This window comes from Phyllobates terribilis, unplaced genomic scaffold (assembly GCF_046119375.1).
Source record: "Phyllobates terribilis strain yellow unplaced genomic scaffold, ASM4611937v1 Scaffold_5__5_contigs__length_657084704, whole genome shotgun sequence".
NCBI lineage: Eukaryota > Metazoa > Chordata > Amphibia > Anura > Dendrobatidae > Phyllobates > Phyllobates terribilis.
Window position 1 is genome coordinate 75,299,633 of NW_027362765.1, and position 21,328 is coordinate 75,320,960.

At 46.8% G+C, this 21,328-nt stretch overlaps 1 protein-coding gene and 1 pseudogene across 3 annotated transcripts in view; one reads left to right on the forward strand and one right to left on the reverse strand.

Annotated features, from left to right (window-relative positions):
• Positions 1–19,607, reverse strand: part of LOC141272065 (uncharacterized) — a 77,806-nt gene extending 58,199 nt beyond the window's left edge. For 2 of the 3 annotated variants that reach the window (XM_073682373.1, XM_073682375.1), the window contains exons 1-5: positions 19,534–19,607; positions 16,473–16,622; positions 16,166–16,345; positions 15,959–16,082; positions 15,778–15,875 (exon numbers count right to left, since the gene is read on the reverse strand). In XM_073682373.1, the coding sequence (XP_073538474.1) occupies positions 15,778–15,875; positions 15,959–16,082; positions 16,166–16,345; positions 16,473–16,550 (480 nt within the window). In that variant the 5' untranslated portion in view covers positions 16,551–16,622; positions 19,534–19,607. Of the gene's footprint in view, positions 1–14,262; positions 14,354–15,777; positions 15,876–15,958; positions 16,083–16,165; positions 16,346–16,472; positions 16,623–19,533 lie in introns of those variants that run through there. The other variant, XM_073682376.1, reaches the window with a different exon arrangement.
• Positions 1–21,328, forward strand: part of LOC141271469 (uncharacterized) — a 524,545-nt pseudogene that overhangs the window by 255,854 nt on the left and 247,363 nt on the right.

Consider the following 21,328-nt stretch of genomic DNA (forward strand, 5'->3'; position numbering starts at 1 on the left):
CCAAAGAATTTGTGATTGCAAACATTTTCAGGAAGAAACTGAGTATTATCTGACAGAATTGCAGGGGTGCCAATACTTTTGGCCACCACTGTATGTGTCACTCAGGTTGCTCAACTATATGAACTGAAACCTACAAAATTTCTGCCAGCATGTTATATGCCGGGGGTTAACTCTCTTAAAGGGTGTGGTTTTATGGGAATGGCAAAGAGGATGGGAGGCCATTCCCCTACCTCCCCTCATGCTGTGGCTGAGCAGGGTTAAATGCTCAGTCAGTTTTTTTTTCTCTGTAGTGTATGGTCTGGATAGTGAAGTCTCCAGGCTGTGTTTGGGTGAAGCCAGAGAGCAACACCGGAGGACTGGTGTTTAGTCAGACTTTACTCTGCTACCCGGCGCGGACCGAGCTTCGCTTACTATTGGACTCTATTATACCTTACCTTTTGTTTTCCCGTTAACCGCGAGAGAGTCTGTTTATTTTTATGGGACACTGCTGGAGTTTATGCCACAGAATAAACCAGCAGGAAGTTAACCTGAACCGTGTGTCCTGTGTCTGCCTTTAGAGAGCCGAGCAAGTCGCTTTACTACAGGTGCTAAAGTTTTCCATATACAAGTTTGGTCCATTTGAGTCCTGCATGTCCATCCATAAGGTTAAGTGTCCACGTAGCGTTTTTGCGGTGTTTTTACTGCTGTGAAAACGCTTGTAAAACAGTCCGCCATGCAAAGTAATGTGAATTCGGATGTGCTGTGCACATGATGCGCTAATTAGCGCGCCAAATTCGCATTGCGTTGCAAAACGCCGCATGACCATTTCTACCACGATTACGCTGCAAATTTGCGGCCATTGAGGGACATTGAAATGCAGCAAACCCGCAGGTATATGTGGATTTGCTGCGTTTCAATTAAATTCAATGGCTGCGAATTTGCAGAGTAATCGCGGTGCGTGTGGTACCCGGGATGAAGAGGAGACTACAACTCCTCTTCATCCCGGCTACCAGGCGGTGAAAAAAAGAAATATAAAAGTTAAAAATAAAAAAAAACTGTATATTCACCTCTCCGGCGGCCCCCGGTCTGCTCCCGCCTACGTCCTCTCTCCTTAGTGTCCCGCGGTGTACTGTCAGGACCTGCGGTGACGTCATTTAGTCACCTGATGGTCACACGACCGCTGATGTCGGCGGTCGGGTGATGGTCGCGTGACCATCAGCTGACTAAATGACGTCACCATAGGGCCTGACAGTACACCGAGGGACGCTAAGGAGAGAGGACGCCGCCGGGAGCAGACTGGAGGAGACCGGAGACGTGAGTATACAGGTTTTTTTTTATTTTTAACGTTTTAATTCTCTTTTTTTTTTACTATAGATGCAGCATTTAAAGCATCAGTTGTTCACACATTATAAATCCATGCCGGTTGCATGGATTTATATTGTGTGACCAACTTGTCAAGCACTTTTCCAAGTGATGCTCAAAATCGCTTGGAAAACTGCTTGAAAAAATGCATGCGAAAACGCATGTAAATACGCTGAAAAAACGCTTCTCTATGGAAGAAAAAACGCATGTAAATCTGCATGCATTTTTTTCTGCCAGAGAGAGGCAAAAACGCTCTGCATCAAATCTGCTACGTGGGCACATAGCCTAAGGCTGCGTGCCCACGTTGCGGATTACAAGCGTTTTTGATGCGGATTTAACGCAGTGTAAACGCTTGTAAAACGCTTGTTAATCCGCACCCCATGGTCCCCAATGAGAATCCGCAAGTTCTATGCCCATGCTGCGGATTTTTCCACAGCGTTTATGCTGCGTTCAAAAATCCGCAGCATGTTCATTAATTTTGCGTTTCCGCATGCGGAATTGCCTTATTCAATGCATTAAAAAACGCAAGGCAATTCCGCATGTCGAAAACGCGTGAAAAACGCGCGATAAACGCGTGCGGAATTCCGCATGCGTTTTTCCGGGAGAGGACATGCTGAAATGAAGCAGAAATTTTCTGCTTCATTTACGCAACGTGGGCACATAGCCTAAGAGTTCCTGGTCCACAGAGATAAAGCAGTAAGCTGTTTGCCTTGCTTTTTGACTCTATTCTGCATTCATTAATGCACCAAGATTTTGCATGCAATAGATAGCGGCTCCTGCATGCATCCACAATGAAAACATAGAGCTCCACACGGAGCCAAAGAAATCTTCAATTTGCAACCACAACTATCCCGATTTTCAGGATATGCGTCTGAACCCAGTCATATCAAACTTAGTGTTTGCAGTAACGCAATATCTGAGTGTGTTTTTATAGAAATTCAAATAGTAGCCTCAGGTGGAGAAAGGAACACACTTAAGAACAATGTGTGACCAACCCCTGAACTACAATATGTGTCTACATATGCTTCATTTTTCCTGAATGGACACATCAGGGGAATGTTTGTAACCATTTTTGTGTCTTAGAGTGTAATCTCCAGATTGAGTGCTCAGCTCACAGCCCTTCAGAATGTGAATGTTGCCTTATAAGGGTTGTCCACTTCTAGGACAATCCCTTTCTCAATCTGAATGTTTACTTCTGTTAAAATATAAACACGTATATTCACCTCCGGTGCCGACGCCTTCCAGCGCTGTCGGCACTCGCGTCCCCTGGGCTCACGTGAGGTTGTTACGTCACACAAACCCTGCGTCCAATCAGTGCCAGTTTCATTGTCCCCACCTTCGGACATATCGAACTTCAAGCAGAAGTCAGAGGGCAGCTACACCCCTGACTTCCTGTTGATGTTCGATTCGTCTGAAGGCGAGGACAGTGAAGCTGGCACTGATTGGGGCAGGGCTTGCGTGAAGCAACAACCTCACATGAGCCCTGGGAATGCAAGTGCCGACACCGCTGGAATGATGCTGGCACTGGAGGTGAGTATAGGTGTTTTTATTTTAACAGGGGAAAACATTCAGATTGAGAAGGGATTGTCCTAGTAGTGAACAACTCCGTTAAGCATCAATCAGATATCCATTTTTTGGGTGATGTGAAAAACTGACTTTATTCTCAGTGTGCTGGAGACATTTTTGATCCATGTGTCAGTTTTTACAATTTGTGTGTCATCTGTGCATCAGAATGAGCGCGGGTACAAGCTTTCCTTTGAAAACAGAGATACTTCTGGGAAGCCTGCACTATCCATCTTCACAGAAGGCGGGGGTATACAAATTCAGGCACAAAATCCACATAAAATAACTGAGAATAAACCCTAAAAATTCATCATATGCGGTGGTGCTTGAAAGTTTCAGAATCAGAATTTTCCTTTTTTTTGCATAAATGCGACCTAAAATTACATCAGATTTAGACACAACAGAAATTGAAATGGTACATGTAGGTCTCATAAAACATAACCTTTATTAAAGAAAATGTTTGCATAATAAAACCAATAAAATCCAGAGTAACCCAATGGAGGACCACATGCGCAAAAAATTAAAGCTCACAAACAGCAAAACTTAGTAATATCATGATGCTGGTGCAAAAGATAACAATATGTAAAAAAGAGCATGATATAATCAATCATGATAACAGAGTGGTAGCAATAATAGGTCTACATGCACATTAATTTACAACCCTTAGAAGGGAGATTGCTAATCTTTGATTAACCTATGATAATATGCTGAAAAAGACGACACATTAACTCTGGTAGGGAAATGAACATGTCCCGGGGTGGTAATGGTAATGCAGTTAAATGTGAATATATGATCAAATCGCATGTGGCGCCCCAACGCACGTTTCACCCTTCCTTCGCCTTGACGCCCCCTGACAAAGCAAGGGTGAAACGCGCGTTGGAGCGCCAGGACCACATGCGATCAGAACCTATCATATGTTCACATGTAAGTGCATTACCATTACCACCTTGGGACATGCTCATTTCCTTACCAGGGTTAATGTGTCTTCTTTTTCAGCATATTATCATTAATCTTTGATCAACCTATCCCCCCACTAAGGGTTGTATACTAATGTGCACATAGACCTATTATTGCTACCACTGTTATCATGATTGATTATATCGTGCTCCTTTTTACATATCATTGCCTTTTGCTCCAGCATTATGATATCATTAAGTTTTGCTGTTTGTGAGCTTTAGTTTTTGCACATGTGGTCCTCCATTGGGTTACTCTGGATTTTATTGGTTTAATTACACAAACATTTTCTTTAATAAAGGTTATGTTTTATGAGACCTACATGGACCATTTAATTTTCTGTTGTTAGGTTCATTGATTGGGAGCATCTCTAGTTACTTATAGTGACACTATAATACATATGCTCCTCTCCGTTGCTTCTAATAAATTTACACACATGTCCAAAAAGTAGATAAAGGGTATAAAATCAAACAAATGAGTCCAACAAATGAATAAATATTAGACTTGTCAATTTTTAAATGGGTAAAATGATTCAATATCCCACGTCTGTGAGTGACAAAAGTATGTGAACCTTTGCTTTCAGCATCTGGTATAACCCCTTTATGCAGCTAAAACTACATCTAAATGTTTCTGATAATTGTTGCTTAGTCCTGCACATCGGCTTGGAGGAATTTCAGCCCATTTTTACCTACAAAACAACTTCAATTCTGTTATGTTGGTGGGTTTTCTCCCATTAAATGCTTGCGTCAGTTTCCCAATATTTCTATAGAATTAAAGTCAGTACTGTGACTTGTTCATTCCAAAAATTTAACTTTATTCTTTTGTAACCATTCTTTTGTAGAACGATTTGTCTGTTTTGGGTTGTTGTCTTGGTGTATGACCACGTTCTCTTGAGAGTCAGCTCATGGACAGATGTCCTGACATTTTCCTTTTGAATTTTCTAGTTTAATCCAGAATTTATTGTTCCATCAATAATTGCAACCATCCTGGCCCAGATGCAGCAAAAGAAGCCCAATTCATGATACTTCTACCACCATGTTCCACACATGCTATGAGGTTTTTATGCTATATGGCAGTGTTTTTCTTTCTCCAAACATAATGCTTCTCATTTAAACCCCAAAGCTCTCTTTTTGACTTATTCATTCACAAAACATTCATCCAATAGCCTTCTGGCTTGTCCAGCTGATCTTTAGCAAATTGCAGATGGACAGCAATGTTATTTTTGGAGAACAGTTGCATTAATAATAAAAATAATAATGTTATTTATATAGCACCAACATATTCCGCTGCACTTTACAATTAAGCAGAGACATATACAGACAATAAATTCAATACAAGATAAGATGATTTAAACCGTTACAGTAGGAGTGATCGTTATTTCATGTCCAGCAACTGTCCAATGCATTGTCCTTGCATTCCTGCCATGCCCCCCTTGTCAATATTTACCTGATGGTGGACTCCTGAACGATAAAGGCCCCGTTACACTAAGCGACATCGCTAGCGAGATCGCTGCTGAGTCACAAGTTCTGTGACGCAACAGCGACCCCAGTAGCGATCTCGCTACGTGTGACACGTAGCAGCGACCAGGCCCCTGCTGTGAGATCGCTGGTCGTGTCGGAATGGCCTGGACCGTTTTTTGATCGTTGAGGTCCCGCTGGGTAGCATGCATCGGTGCGTTTGACACCTTACCAACGACCAGCGACACATAGGCGTGCATTTGCGTTGCATCGTTATACAGGTCACTAACGGTCGCCGTATCGTTACTGCGTCGTTGGAAAGATCTGACTGTTTGACATCTCACCAGCGACCACATAGCGACGCAGCAACGATCCCTGCCAGGTCGTATCATTGTCGGGATCGCTGTAGCGTCGCTTAGTGTGACGGTACCTTAACACTAGTGTGTCACCCTGGCCTGGATGCCACAAAATGTAATAAAGCTGTGTCTGAGAGCAAGGGGGAGGTTCTCTAGTCAGGGGAACATTAGCATGCAGTACCTCCTGTCTCAGGCCAGTAGGGGGAGCAGGCTGCCCCTATAAAAGTTGGTGCTGGGGGCAGGGTTAGGGAGAACTTGACGACCTGTCTCAGGACTGAGACTTGTCCCAGAGCAGAGCAGGGACAGACAGTTGTATTGCACCTAAGAGGAAGTGTGGCAGGAGGAGAGCCACAAGCCAGAGACAAGAGGCGAAGTGAGCCTGTCTTGGCAGATAACGGACTTAATTTACCAGACTTTGGTGTCTGAGACTGGGAGGATTCCACATCCCCCAGCAGATAACCAGTCCGCAGGGGGACTGTATATTACTTGGCCTAAGAAGCCTGGAGGCTCTGCCACAACAGAAGGGACCAGCAAAGCCTTATCAGGCCGGGAGCAGAAAGGAACCCACGTCGCAGGCCATACAGGCGAGAATACACGGAGAGCTTGGAAACGTGGGCTGTTACCCTATAAGGAGGAGATAGCCAGAAGGAACGCAGAAAGCACGGTAGGCCTACACCCTCACCCTGACCAGGGACAATTTCCCCGTTGCTCTCAGACATCCAGGTCCCCTCCTAGCCGGGACTGTTTGTGGGTCAATTTACCTGTTCTAGTAAAGACCCTGGACTGCAACCTGTTGTCTGCGTGCTCCTTGCTCCTCCAGCACTATCAGCACTGGGACTCTCACCACCATCACTCCCACCATCCATTATACTGCCTTGGGGCTGCACTCTTCCCGTGGGGAGTCACACTACCCTAGCTGCACACCTCATCAACCCCAGCGGTCGGCATGCAGCGGCGGTTCCTAATAGCTGCAATCCACAGGTGGCGTAGTCGGACATAAACATCAGCACATAACGGACTACCACTGGCCTGACCACCCTGAGCCACGGAACCGGGTTGCCACTACTACTCCCATCGTTCCCCTACTGCCCGGATCCGAGTGCCCCACGGCCCAGGGGGTGAGTCCGCTTTGGCGTAGTCGGCAGGATTTCGTGCCAGCAACCACCGGGTACTGCGTGCCTTCAAAAGACTGTCATACCTGCCGTGGTGAAGGTTCCCGCCATCCGGAGCCGTTTCCCGCCATCTTCAATCGGTTCCCGCCATCTTCAGTCGGTTCCCGCCATCTTCAGCTGTTTTCCCGCCATCCGAAGTCGTTTTCCCTCCGTCGGACGCCATCTTCAGGACGCCGCGCGGGAAGAAGAGGGGCGTGGACGCCGAAAGCGCGCGAGACCCGAAGCTCCGCCCCACGCACCGACGCTGCGCAAGGTCCTGGAAGGGAGAGGGAGCGACGCTGATGTCACCAGGACGCGACGCAAGGTCCTCGTCCGGAGCAGCATCAGCGGAGCCGCGGCCTACAGAAGAGGATCGTCGGAAGGTAGGCCAAGCTTAACTAGGGGGGAGGAAGATGTCGGATACAGAGGCGTCCACTACCACCAACGCAGCTGCAGCAGCGGTGATGCCCTTTTCCCTGCCCTACATCCCTGGAGCGGCCTGGCTGCCCAAGTACTCAGGGGAGCCCCAGGCCCTAACTGACTTTAAGGAAAGGCTGTCCAGTTTGTTCCAGGTTTACCCCCTGACAGAGGAACAGAAGGTCAGCATATTGACAGGGCAGTTAACTGGCGCAGCCCAAAGGGAGGTAAAATCATGGCCCACTGAGGAGAAAAGGACCGTGAAGGGTATTCTGGCCCGGCTGCGGGGTACCTTTGACACACGTACCTCCGCTGAAATTAAAATGAGGTTCTATGGATGTAAGCAGCGGGCACAGGACAGCATCAGAGACTATGCCCTAAACTTGCAGGAAGCCTTGAGGGCCATCAAACTGACAAGCTGACCCTGGCAGCGTGCAGGATACGGATAAGCTACTAACAAAACAGTTTATAGAAGGTCTGCTGTCTAGCGCCCACAGGACCCAGCTGCGCCTCATGTTCTTCCAGAACCCTGACCTGACCTTTGCCCAATTCAAGGACAGGGCCATAAGGGTGCTCCGTGAACCCGCAACAAGTGGCGCTATAAACCCCGGCGCACCCTGCTCTCACCTACCAGCAGGAGGCGGCGCCCTCCTCTATGGATTCCGTGGGGGCTGATGCACAGGACCTGAACCAAGCCCCGTCGAAAGATCTGCACCACCAAGTCCAGGAGCTGACCAGGAGCGTCGCGGCGGTGACCAGGACCGTCCAGGCGTTGCAAGTGGACCCATCAAGACCCATCGAGCTGGCTTCAAGTCCGGAGGATGCCCCGTGGTGTCGACAGAGGAGGATCCCGTCGTTCCGAGGGAGGCCTACAGACCGCTACGCAGAGGATGGACAGCCCATTTGCCGTCGATGCAACCAGCCCGGACACATTTTACTGTAATTTAAACGGGTCCAACCTGGGGCAGAGGGCCAACCCCCAGGCATAACATCACCAGGCCCTTATAATTGGCGTGATAAGTACGTTGGGGGGCGCCCGGTTTTACCCGTGGTGCTGGACGGTATCCCCATGAGCGCCTTGCTGGATACTGGGTCGCAAATAACCACTATCCCTTATGTAGTTTTTAAGCAGTATTGGACTGATGCTGATATCACACGGTATCCAGACAGTAACTTGAGCATCATCGCCAGTAATGGCTAGCCCGTGCCGCAGATGGGGTTCAAGGAGATGACCGTTAAAATTGGTAAAGTTGAACTGCCGGCACAGGGAGTGATTATTGTGGACATTGACCGTCGTGAAAGTCACCCTAAAATAACTGTGGGTACTAACGTGATTGAAAATTGTCTTTCAGAGGTAATTGTAATTCTACAACAGGTGGCGGTGAATGCTAGTTCCAGCCAACAGAGAGTCCTCAACAAGGAGATAAAAGCCCTGATGAGACGGCAGCAGGTAGAACTGTCTGGTGGTGAGATCGGTAGCGTAAGACTGAGTGACCCATTCCCCATTTCCATGCCTCCCAAAAGTGAAATGATGATCTGGTGTCGGACTGCAATCGGGTTGAGAGGTAGAGACTACCAAGCCATGGTAGAACCCGTGTACTCAGACAGTAGGCCCACCATTTTGACAGCCCGGGGGGTGGTTGATGTCCGTCATGGGAGGGTGCCCGTCCGCATCCTCAACATTGGAGAGAGGGAGGTACACTTACCCAGGTACGCTACACTTGCCAAACTGTTTGTTGTCGAACACAAAGCTATCAGGGCCGTGGAACCCTTGCCTCCATCTCCCCAGGCGGAGGGTAATGGCTCCCAGAAACAAAAGGAGGACTGGTGCCAGAAACTCCATGTGGGTGCTGACTCCACTCCCCTGCACCAAAAACAAGGAGTCTACCGGGTGGTACAGGAGTACGAGAGTGTCTTTAGTAAGCACCCGCTAGACTTCGGCAGAGTAAAAGGGATAGAACACCACATCCCCACAGGGAGCCACCCACCAATAAAAGAGAGACACAGACCTGTACCCCCTGCACATTATCAGAACGCAAAGGGCATGCTAAGAGAAATGAAAGAAGCTGGGGTCATTAGAGATAGCTGTAGCCCCTGGGCAGCCCCCTTGGTTCTGGTGAAAAAGAAGGACGGCACCATGAGAATGTGCGTGGACTATAGACAAATCACCCACAAAGACGCATATCCGCTGCCTAGAATAGAGGAGTCTTTAGCCGCACTAAAATCAGCTAACTTCTTTTCTACTTTGGACCTTACTAGCGGGTACTGGCAGGTTCCTGTGGCAGAGGCTGACAAGGAGAAGACCGCCTTCACCACCCCGATGGGACTGAGTGAGTTCAACTGTATGCCTTTCGGGGTCTGCAACGCACCAGGGACCTTCCAGCGGCTGATGGAATGCAGTCTAGGGCACCGAAACTTCGAGACGGTCCTCCTTTACCTGGACGACGTGATCGTCTATTCGAAGACCTACGAGGACCATCTCAAACACCTGGCTGAGGTGTTCGAAGCCCTGGCAGGCTATGGCCTGAAAGTGAAACCATCGAAGTGTCACCTGCTGAAACCAAAGGTCCAGTACCTAGGGCACGTGGTAAGTGCGGAAGGAGTAGCTCCCGACCCTGACAAGGTCACGGCAATCAAGAGCTGGCCAAGCCCCTCGAACATCAAAGAGGTGAGACAGTTTCTCGGGTTGGTAGGCTACTACCGAAGGTTCATCCCCGGGTTCACTAAGATGGCAGCTCCTATGCAGGACCTCCTGATCGGACAGTCTAAGTCCAGGAGTCAAAAGCCACCCTTCAAGTGGGATAAACCGGAAGAGGAGTCCTTCCGCCAGTTGAAGATGGCCCTCACAGGGGGATGAGATCCTGGCCTACCCTGATTCTGGCCAGCCTTTTATTCTCCACACGGACGCCAGTAATGTGGGACTGGGAGCCGTACTGTCCCAAAACCAACAGGGCAGAGAAAGAGTGATCGCGTACGCCAGCCGGAAGCTGAGGCCCACCGAGAGGAACCCGGAGAATTACAGCTCCTTCAAGCTAGAATTCTTGGCGGTGGTGTGGGCCGTGACGGAACGCTTCAAGCATTACCTGGCCTCCACAAAGTTCACCGTGTACACGGACAACAACCCGTTGACACACCTGGACAATGCAAGACTGGGTGCCCTTAGAACAGTGGTGGATGGCCCGTCTCTCCAACTATGACTTCGTGATCAAGTACCGGGCCGGCAAAACCAATGCCAACGCTGACGCCCTATCGAGGATGCCTCACTTACCTGAAGGTGACGAAGACCCAGAAGAGCTGGAGGAGGTAGAACTCCCCGCGTTTCACTGGTATGGAGCCGCTCAATACTCCCACCGCGTGAAGGAGGAGGATCTAACAACCGTGATGATCAATCCCCTACCTCACCACAGCTGGGCCGAGACCCAAGATAGTGACCCTGCCATCCGCCTGGTGAAAGATCTGCTGACCCAGGAAGACGGACGCATGGATCCGGATGCTCCAGAGGAAGCCAAGCAGCTGTGGAAGGAGAAGAGCAAGCTGTTCCTCTACGAAGGCAAGCTGTGCAGAAGGATTGTCAACCATGAGCTGACCTGGCAAGTCGTGGTTCCAAGGCGGGATGCAGCTATGGTCCTAGGGGCTTACCATGACAGAGCGGGGCACTTCGGTTGGAAGAAACTGGAGTTCCTGCTAAGAGGACGGTTCTTTTGGGTCGGCATGAGAGGAGCTGTAGAAAAGTGGTGCAGAGACTGTGGCCCTTGTCACCTAAGGAGGAAGGACCGCACCAGTCAGAAGACACCCTTGAGGCCCATCGTCACCACGCAGCCTCTTGAGCTGGTAGCTCTAGACCACGTCAAGTTGGCTCCAAGCCGGTCAGGGTACATCTACGCCCTGACAATCGTGGACCACTATTCCCGTTTTCTCGTGGTGGTCCCGGTAAAAGACTTGACAGCACAGCGGCCAGAGCCTTCCAGCAATACTTCTGTCGTCCACACGGGGTCCAGCGTTTGAAGCTGAAATCTTCCAGGAGTTCTGCAACCTCTATGGCTGTAAGAAGATTCGGACAACGCCTTACCACCCACAAACCAACGGGATGTGTGAGAAGATGAACAATATAGTCATTGATCTCCTGAAGACGTTGCCCCTGGAGGAACGCAGCCTGTGGCCAGAAAAACTGCCGGACCTGATAGACTTATACAATCATATCCCGGTGAACGCTACCAACTGCACCCCGGCTTACCTGATGCGAGCCAGACCAGGTAAGCTGCCCGTAGACCTGGAGATGGGAGTCCTAACACCTGAGGACACCTCCCCGGATGCAGACTGGGATACGGAAAGGCAACTGCAGTACAAGAAGGTACAGGAGAGTGTGGAGAAGAGCCTGGCCCAGGTGAGAAAGAGGCAAGAAAAACTCTTCAACCAACACGCCCCTGCTGGTCCCCTAGAACCTGGTGAGCAAGTCCTGAAGCGGAAGAGAAGGCTGCATAAGTTGGACGACCAGTGGGAAAGGGAACCCTACACCGTACTGCAGTCTGACCACGACAACCCAAAGGTGTGCGTAATCACCAAGGACGGGGGAGAAACCACTAGTGTCGTCTCCAGAGACCACCTCAAAAGGTGCCCCGAGCAACTCCGTAGTGCAGAAGAGGATCAGAGTGACCTTGAACCCGCAGAGGACAAGGAAGAAATGATCAGCACCGTTCTCGGAGAGTTCCCTCAGTCCTGGACTCGCATAAATGATGCCATAGTAGTACCCGTCCTGCATTTCCTGCAACCGGCACAGCAACAACCAACACCAGAGCCGGAAGGTGAAGAGGAGCAAGCGGTTCCAGAGGCAGAAGAGCCTGTACCAGCAGCCCAGGAGAGTCAACCCTCTGCTGACAGTGAGCCTGCCATGCCTGCGGTAAGCCAAAGGACCCGCAGACAGTTGCCTGCCCTACCTGTACACCCAGCTGATAGCTGTACCCCTAACGCTAGTGGGGAAAGCCAGGTCGGTCCACCACCAGACAGTGGGCTACGTAGGTCAACCAGGAGCACAAAGGGGCAGATACCCGCTCGCTGGAAAATATAGAGCGCACTAAAAATGTAAATAACCCTGTTGCCAAATGTTGAAATGTTTGCCAGGTTATATGCATAATTGGTAATTCTGTGTTTCAGTTTCTTGCAGCTACCGTAAGGACTCACAGGTTATGGACTTTTTATAACCGGGACCTTGTATGGACTGCGTTCGGAGCGTAACCAAAGAATGAACTAAGACTGTAAAGGACTTGGGGTAGGACAGACCCCAACCTGGTTAAGGCTCCCCGTTGTATTGGTGATATGGACACCCGGTCACAGACCACACTGTGACCTTAAGAACTCAATCTGTGAGTCGTCTGTCTGTTAATGTTTTATGGTTATGCATATTGTCTTTGTTTATTGCTTAGTCCCGGAGTACTAAATTTCACTAGGGGGGAATGTGTCACCCTGGCCTGGATGCCACAAAATGTAATAAAGCTGTGTCTGAGAGCAAGGGGGAGGTTCTCTAGTCAGGGGAACATTAGCATGCAGTACCTCCTGTCTCAGGCCAGTAGGGGAGCAGGCTGCCCCTATAAAAGCTGGTGCTGGGGGCAGGGTTAGGGAGAACTTGACGACCTGTCTCAGGACTGAGACTTGTCCCAGAGCAGAGCAGGGACAGACAGTTGTATTGCACCTAAGAGGAAGTGTGGCAGGAGGAGAGCCACAAGCCAGAGACAAGAGGCGAAGTGAGCCAGTCTTGGCAGATAACGGACTTAATTTACCAGACTTTGGTGTCTGAGGCTGGGAGGATTCCACATCCCCCAGCAGATAACCAGTCCGAAGGGGACTGTATATTCCTTGGCCTAAGAAGCCTGGAGGCTCTGCCACAACAGAAGGGACCAGCAGGCCATACAGGCGAGAATACACGGAGAGCTCGGAAACGTGGGCTGTTACCCTATAAGGAGGAGATAGCCAGAAGGAGCGCAGAAAGCACGGTAGGCCTACACCCTCACCCTGACCAGGGCCAATTTCCCCGTTGCTCTCAGACATCCAGGTCCCCTCCTAGCCGGGACTGTTTGTGGGTCAATTTACCTGTTCTAGTAAAGACCCTCGACTGCAACCTGTTGTCTGCGTGCTCCTTGCTCCTCCAGCACTATCAGCACTGGGACTCTCACCACCATCACTCCCACCATCCATTATACTGCCTTGGGGCTGCACTCTTCCCGTGGGGAGTCACACTACCCTAGCTGCACACCTCATCAGCCCCAGCGGTCGGCATGCAGCGGCGGTTCCTAATAGCTGCAATCCACAGGTGGCGTAGTCGGACATAAACATCAGCACATAACGGACTACCACTGGCCTGACCACCCTGAGCCACGGAACCGGGTTGCCACTACTACTCCCATCGTTCCCCTACTGCCCGGATCCGAGTGCCCCACGGCCCAGGGGGTGAGTCACTAGCAAAGAGGCCATTTGCTTAGAAGTTAACTTGAGTTCCTTTGTGACCTTTGTAGACTATAATACGCCTTCACTTGGAGTGATTATTTTTGATCGACCACTCCTGGCGAAGGTGATATTGGCCTTAAATTTCCTCCATTTCTACACAATCTTGGTGGAGTCCAAACTTTTCACAGAGGATTTTGTAACCTTTTCCAGCCTCACTAGCAACAACAATTTTTATAAGGTCCTCAAAACTCTTCTTTGTTCATGCCATGATAAACTTCCACAAACATATTAACATCAGACTTTGAATAAAAACAGGTTGACAACTAACAACTAAGTATCACCTTATTGATTAAACACATAAGACTCTAATTTCACCTTCAAATTATCTACTAATTTTAAAGGTTCCCATACTTTTCCACTCACAACTGTGTGATATTGTATTGTTTAAATGAGGAAAATGATCCAAAGTCTAATATTTTTTATTCATTCGTTTTATTTGGTTCTAATTATCTACTTTTAGGACTTTTTCCTGAAAGGTTCGCAAACTTTCCTGCATCACTGTACTTTTCAGCATTTATTGGTTACCTGTATGGTTATCTGTAGGAATCTCCTCTTTACACCGCTCATCACCCCTCACATATGTCTCTGTAGTATTAATATGGGGCAGATCTTTACCCTGAAACAAATATTGTAAAAGTCACAGACAGATGGAGTAGTCATAAGAAATCATTTCAAAGAAGAGAAAAGATTATAAGAAGACAACCAAAAATGACGTGACAGCAGTAGTTATCACATAGTTGCAGGTCACCTGCATAAATCCAACCTGTTGGCTCCTAATTGTAACCACCAGTCTCCATAATCAGTAAATTGTGAGAAAATCCAGACAACATCTAATGTCTATGATCAGCTTTATCCTGTAATTTCCCCCAATTATAAAACATACACTGAATGGCTACTTTATTACAGATGCCCATCTAGTAGCACATTGGACCTCATTTGGCCTTCAGAACTTCAACAATTCATCTCAGATTCCACTAGGTGTTGATTCTTAAGCAGGAATATTAGCCCATGCCAACAGGATAGTTTTTTGAAGTTGCTGCAAATTTGATACTGGTACTGACATTCTCTTAACAATCTGTTTTACCTTGTCTGAGAGATGCTCTATAGAAATGAGATCTGGAGACTGTGCAGGCCGGGAAGCAAGAAAATTGTCATGTTCCTAAAAGCAAATCCATGACTATACAACCATTATATATGGTGCATTGACTTTCTGTCGTAGGGAAAACAGCTGTCTTCAAGTGATGAACATGTTTGGCTTCAATGCTTAGGTAAGCCTCAGTGTACAAGCATTCAACCACAGGTGTCAGATGTCACAGGATGTGCCAAGAAAATATTCTCGGCACCATTATTCTACCTCCAATAGCCTTCTGCCAAATTCTGGCCCTCCCATCAGCATGGTGCAACAAAAAACTAGATTCATCTGACCAATATTTTCCAGTGCGCAGTCATATAATTTCTGGGCTCTTTTCCCCACTGAAGATAGGTTGCAATGGCACTGAAAATGATTGTCTGCTGCTATATCTCATCTGTGCTAAAGAACAATGAGTGCATCTGGACACATTAGTTGGACACCAGCTCTGTATTCAGAAGCAATTTGCAAGACTCTGCACCAGTTGTTCTCAGAAAGATTAGATATCTCCTTTGACTAGTTGTTTTCATCCACAGGATCCCCTTTCATGGGATGTTTTTACTCTATCACCATATCCTCAGTATAGTTTTGACACCATTGCCCATAAAACATGAGTTTTGCAGTTTTTTTTTTAAATACTGTGTAATCAAGCACTGATAACCATGCCTCGTTCAAAATCATTCAATTTTCCAATTCTTATGTGGATTGAGATAAAATGATAAATTGGCCATTCAGTGTATGACACTGGTGCTAGTCTCCTGTATAAATCCAGTCTGTTGGCTCCTAATTCTAACCAGCAGTCTACATAACCAGAAAATTGTGAGAAGATCCAGACAACATCTAATGTCTTTGATCAGCTTTAGCCTGTCATCTCCACCAAGTATAAAACATATAATATAAAACATAACTACCTTATGATCCTGAGGAACAATGGGATCTTCTTGTTTACAGTTCTGTGGAAGAAGAGGACGGGGACATCTCTCTGGTGTTGTCCTCTTACTGGATAGAACTGGAGGAAACACATACAGGGACTGAATTCATTCTTTACACATAGATAATTATAGGTCGTGTGTATTTAGTCCTCTCTATTACCTGGTGATGTGAGGGGCTGGGGAACCTCCATCATGACGTCCTTGTACAGATCTTTGTGTCCTTCTAAATACTCCCACTCCTCCATGGAGAAATGGACGGTGACATCCTGACACCTTATAGGAACCTGACACATACAATGATACCATCATCCCCCCGATCCCTTCATAACGTTACTGTATAATGTCCCAGCATTCACAGCAGTGTCACCTCTCCAGTCAGCAGCTCAATCATCTTGTAGGTGAGTTCTAAAATCTTCTGCTCATTGATGTCCTCATGTATCAGGAGGTGAGGTGGAGGCTCCGTGATTGGGCTCAAGGTTGTCCTCCATCTCTCAGATACAGGGTCCTGACAGCGCTCACTAGAGGTCTTCTTAATTACTGTGTAATCCTGGTTATGGAGACAAATTAATAAATATCACTACAGACATTTCCAAAGTCCTCGCCTCTCCAGTTCTGTCTATCTGTTATTCCCATAGATAAGAATGATGTAATGCGACATCATCAGAGTCTCTCACCTCTCCAGTAAGCCGGAAAAGGATCTCTAGTGTAAGGTGCAATATCCTCTCCGCCATCTTGTCCCTGTTCATACCCATCCTTAACGGGTCAATCAGGAGAATTCTCTTTTAAAGAAGATCTCCACTGACGGGATCTGATATTGTAAGGATCTGAATGGGAAGAAGATGGAAAATCATAAAGAATCCCATGTAACAAGCTTCCAAGAATATCTGAAGGATTGTGTACAATTTTGGTCTCTGGACATAGCTGAACTAGATCTGGTGCAGAGAAGAGCGACCCAGGTTATTAAGGGAATGGGTGGACTGCAATACCAAGACAGGTTATTAAACTTGGGGTTATTCAGTTTGGAAAAACAAAGGCTTGGGGTCGATCTTATTACAATGTACAAATATATGGGAAGCACGGTGGCTCAGTGTTTAGCACTGTTGCTTTGCAGTGCTGGGTTTCTGGGTTCAAATCTCACAGAGGACAACATCCACAAGGAGTTTGTATGGTCTCCACGTGTCTTCGTGGGTTTCCTTCAGGTTCTACGGTTTCCTCCCAAACTCCAAAAGGCATATTGATAGGGAATTTAGATTTGCGCCCCATTGGAGACAGTCATGATAATGTATGTAAAGCGCTGTGGAATTAGTGGCACTATAAGTGAGTAAAATAAATACATAAATGAGCGGACAGTACAGAGATCTTTCTATTGATCTAAGTTTGCAATTACAGAGGTTTGACATTTCCTGTAGTTCTTGACCAAGTTTGCACACTCTGCAGCAGGGATTTTGGCCCGCTCCTCCATGCAGATCTTCTCCAGATTTTCAGGTTTCAGGCTTTCGCTAGGCGACATTGAGTTTCAGCTCCCTCCAAAGATTTTCTATTGGGTTCACATCTGGAGACTGGCTAGACCACTCCAGGACCTTGAAATGCTTCTTACGAAGTCACTCCTTAGTTGCCCTGGCTGTGTGTTTTGGGTCATTCTCATGCTGGAAGACCCAGCCACGACCCATCTTCAGTGCTCTTACTGACCCCATCCATCCTCCCTTCAATACAGTGTAGTTGTCCTGTCTTCTTTGCAGAAAAGCACATCTAAATTATGTTTCCCCCACCATGCTTCACGGTTGGGACGGGTTTCTTGGAGTTGTACTTATCCTTCTTCCTCCAAACACGGCAAGTGGAGTTGATACCAAAAAGTTCTATTTTGGTCTCATCTGACCACATGACCTTCTCCCATGCCTCCTCCGGATCATCCAGATGGTCATTGGTGAACTTCAAATGGGCCTGAACATGTGCTGGAGTGAGCAGGGAGAACTTGCGTGCCATGCAGGATTTTAATCCATGATGACGTAATGTGTTACTAATGGTATTGTTTGAGACTGCAGTTCCAGCTCTCTTCAGGTCATTGGCCAGGTCCTCCCATGTAGTTCTGGGCCAATTCCTGACTTTTGTCAGAATCATCCTTACCCCACAAAGCGAAATCTTGCATGGAGCTCCAGACGGAGGAAGATTGGCAGTCATCTTGTGTTTCTTCCATTTTCTAATAATTGAGCCCACAGTTGTTGCCTTCTCACCAAGCTGCTTGCCTATTGTCCTGTAGCCCATTCGAGCCTTGTGCAGGTCTAAAATTTTTCCCCTGGTGTCCTTAGACAGCTCTTTGGTATTGGCCATGGTGGAGAGGTAGGAGTGTGATTGATTGTGTGGACAGGTGTCTGTTGTACAGGTAGCGAGTTCAAACAGGTGCAATTAATACAGATAATGAGTGTAGAGTAGGAGGGCTTCTTACAGAAAAACTAACAGGACTGTGAGAGTCAGAATTCTTATTTCATGCAATAAAATGCAATTTAATTATTTAAAAATCATACAATGTGATTTTCTTATTTTTAGTTTCTGTCTCTCACAGGTGAAGTGTACCTATGATAAAAATTACAGACCTGTCCATTCTTTGTAGGTGGGAAAACTTGGGAAAACTTGCAAAATCAGCAGTGTATCAAATATTTTCCCCACTGTAGCTCTGAGAAGGGAACAAGAGGGCATCCTCTACATCTAGAGTAAAGAAGGTTTAATCATAATCAGATGCAGATTCTTTACTTTAAGAGCAGTGAGACTATGGAACTCTCTGCCACATGATGTTGTAATAGATTCACTACTAAAATTCAAGAAAGGTCTAGATGCCTTTCTTGAAAAATTGAATATTACAGGTTATGGACACCAGATTCGGTGATGGGATGTTGATGCAGGGAACTAGTCTAATTGCCGTATGTGGAATCGCGATGGAATTTTTCCCCTAATATAGAGCTAATTAGTTTCTGCCCCATTGGATTTTTTCCTTCCTCCGGATCAACATGTTAGGCTATAGGTTGAACTTGATTGACTTAAGTCTACCTTCAACCTTAAAAACAACCTTAAAAATAACGCTGGAGTTGAGGGAATTTTTTTTTCTATCTGGACAGTCTGATCACATAGTGTAAGACTTTATTGTTTTTCTACCAGATATCTGCATTATCTAGAGGTCTGTGACACTTGGTGCTGTGTCATTGTGAATGGATCGGATTTGGGGACAGGAATACACCTTATATGTAACCAATATCAAAAGCTGAGGACAGTGGAGACGCTAAGATCGGGATAAGTGTCATAAAGATGGAGCGCGGCCTGAACGCCATGTGCTTTATGTCCGTCCCCCAGAATCTGCCGTCTACACGGGGGGCGGTGGAGATTATCACTACAGGAGCCGCACAGGTCACAGGGACTACAGAAATATGGAGGAGACCGGCAGATATACAAAGAGCGATGACACTGGAGGGTCAGGGGAGCGGCCATGAGGGGGATTTACAGGAGTCATTAATTATAACAGCCGCAATTATAAATGTCACCTGAAGAAACAAGTGATATATAGAAAAGCAGAGAGGTTTCCCCAGGAGACGTGTGCGCTTCTCTCTATTCATCGTCTATGGGAGATAACAGAAGTTCTGGCTCCAGAGAAAGAGAAGAAACCTCCATCAGTAAGTTATATGGGAACGAGAGTAGAGACGTCACCAGCACTGAGGGGGTTAATAGTAATGGGGAATCTCCACATACCTCCACCTGCAGAGCCGCACACTGGATATATGGCTGCTCTGTGCGCACAGGACCTGTGATGAGGTCACAGGAGGGGAGGAGTCAGGGGTCACATGCTCAGGGGCCTCAGTGTCTGCTGGGCTGGTTGTCATGGTGCTGGATGAGCTGAAGTGGGATCAGGACGGATTTGCGGTGTGGCTGTAGCAGAGCCGTGTGTGTACGACGTGTGCAGCGTGGAGCTGTGCGTGTACAATATGTGCACAGTAGGACCATGTGTGTTTCCGAAAACCTTCTAACAACCGGTTTCATAAACTCTCATCTAGCCAAATCAGTTCTCATACTTTGCACTGACGAGGGCCAACAGTCCGAAACGCCGTGTCTGCAAATTGAGATTTTTGTTTGGCTTTTATCCTAAGTCATATTGCGCGACTCGTTAAAGGGTTGATTGTGACTTGTAGGATCGCTGCTTCCAATAGGTGGCGCTATAGAGTACAAGTTCTCTTTTTCTCTGAAGAGGCAATTTGCATATTAAACTTCCCAGAGGAGCATTGCATGGCGAATAAGCCTCCTTACTTTGGCATGCAGGAGCTGGTGTGTCACTCTCCATAAGTAGAAATATTACCCCTTAGACCTCGGTCCAGAGTCTCTCACCTAGCCAAATCAGTTCTCATACTTTGCACTGACGAGGGCCAACAGCCCGAAACACCGTGTCTGCAAGTTGAGATTCTGATTTGGCTTTTATCCTAAGTCATATTGCAAGACTCGTTAAAGGGTTGATTGTGACTTGTAGGATTGCTGCTTCCAATAGGTGGCACTATAGAGTTCAAGTCCTCTTTTTCACTGAAGAGGCAATTTGCATAAAAAACTCTTGGAAAATTCTTTCAATTCATTTATTTGGGAAATATTCACTTTTCTGTTTATATGAGGTTTTTTGTTTTTTTTTTATAGCTTTTCTCTTACTGAAGAGGGTTTGTAGAATGCCTTCTAGAAAAAAGAAAGTGCATGTCACTCCTTTGAAGAGGAACCTTGAGGACACTTCTTCAAACTAGGCAGCATCCAATCAAAAAGCTGGAAGGAATGATTTAGGAAATGAAAAGAATTCTTCTAAAACACTTCAAAACAGCTTCAGAAAAAAAGAATCCTCAACCAAAAACTTCCCCAAAAAGGAGCATTTCCTGAAATTGATTCTACTTGAAAACCGCATTGGTTTTTAAATGTCTAAAAAAATTACTGTGCGTACATAACATAATAGCAATGAACTCCCAAAAAGCTTCCTGGTGCTTGAAGATTCGACTAACTTAACAAAAGTAGTTAAAAACATATGTGCTAACAAAAGACACAGAAAACAGCATTTTTATCCCCAGTGTATGATCTATGCACGTCTCATAGTTTTAAGGTTAAATAAAGGTACATGTCCATCAAGTTCAACCTATAGTCTAACATGTTGATGCACAGGAAGGTAAAACCCTATGAGGCAGATACTAATTGCTCCATAGTAGGGGAAAAATTCATTTCCGACTCTACATACGGCAATCAGACCAGTTCCCTGGATCAACGTCCCATCACAGAATCTAGTACCCAGGCCATAACCTGTATGATTATATTTTTTCAAGAAAGGCATCCAGGCCTCCTTGAGCTTTTGTAGTGAATCAACCATTACAACATCATGTGCCAGAGAGATCTACAGTCTCACTGCTTGTTCAGTAAAAAATCCAGTTTCACTGCTTGCAAAGGATCGCAGTTGGTGATTATATAATTAAACCTTCTCTCCTCTAGGATGACCCCATCTCATTGTTTCTGGCCTAAGACTAAAAAG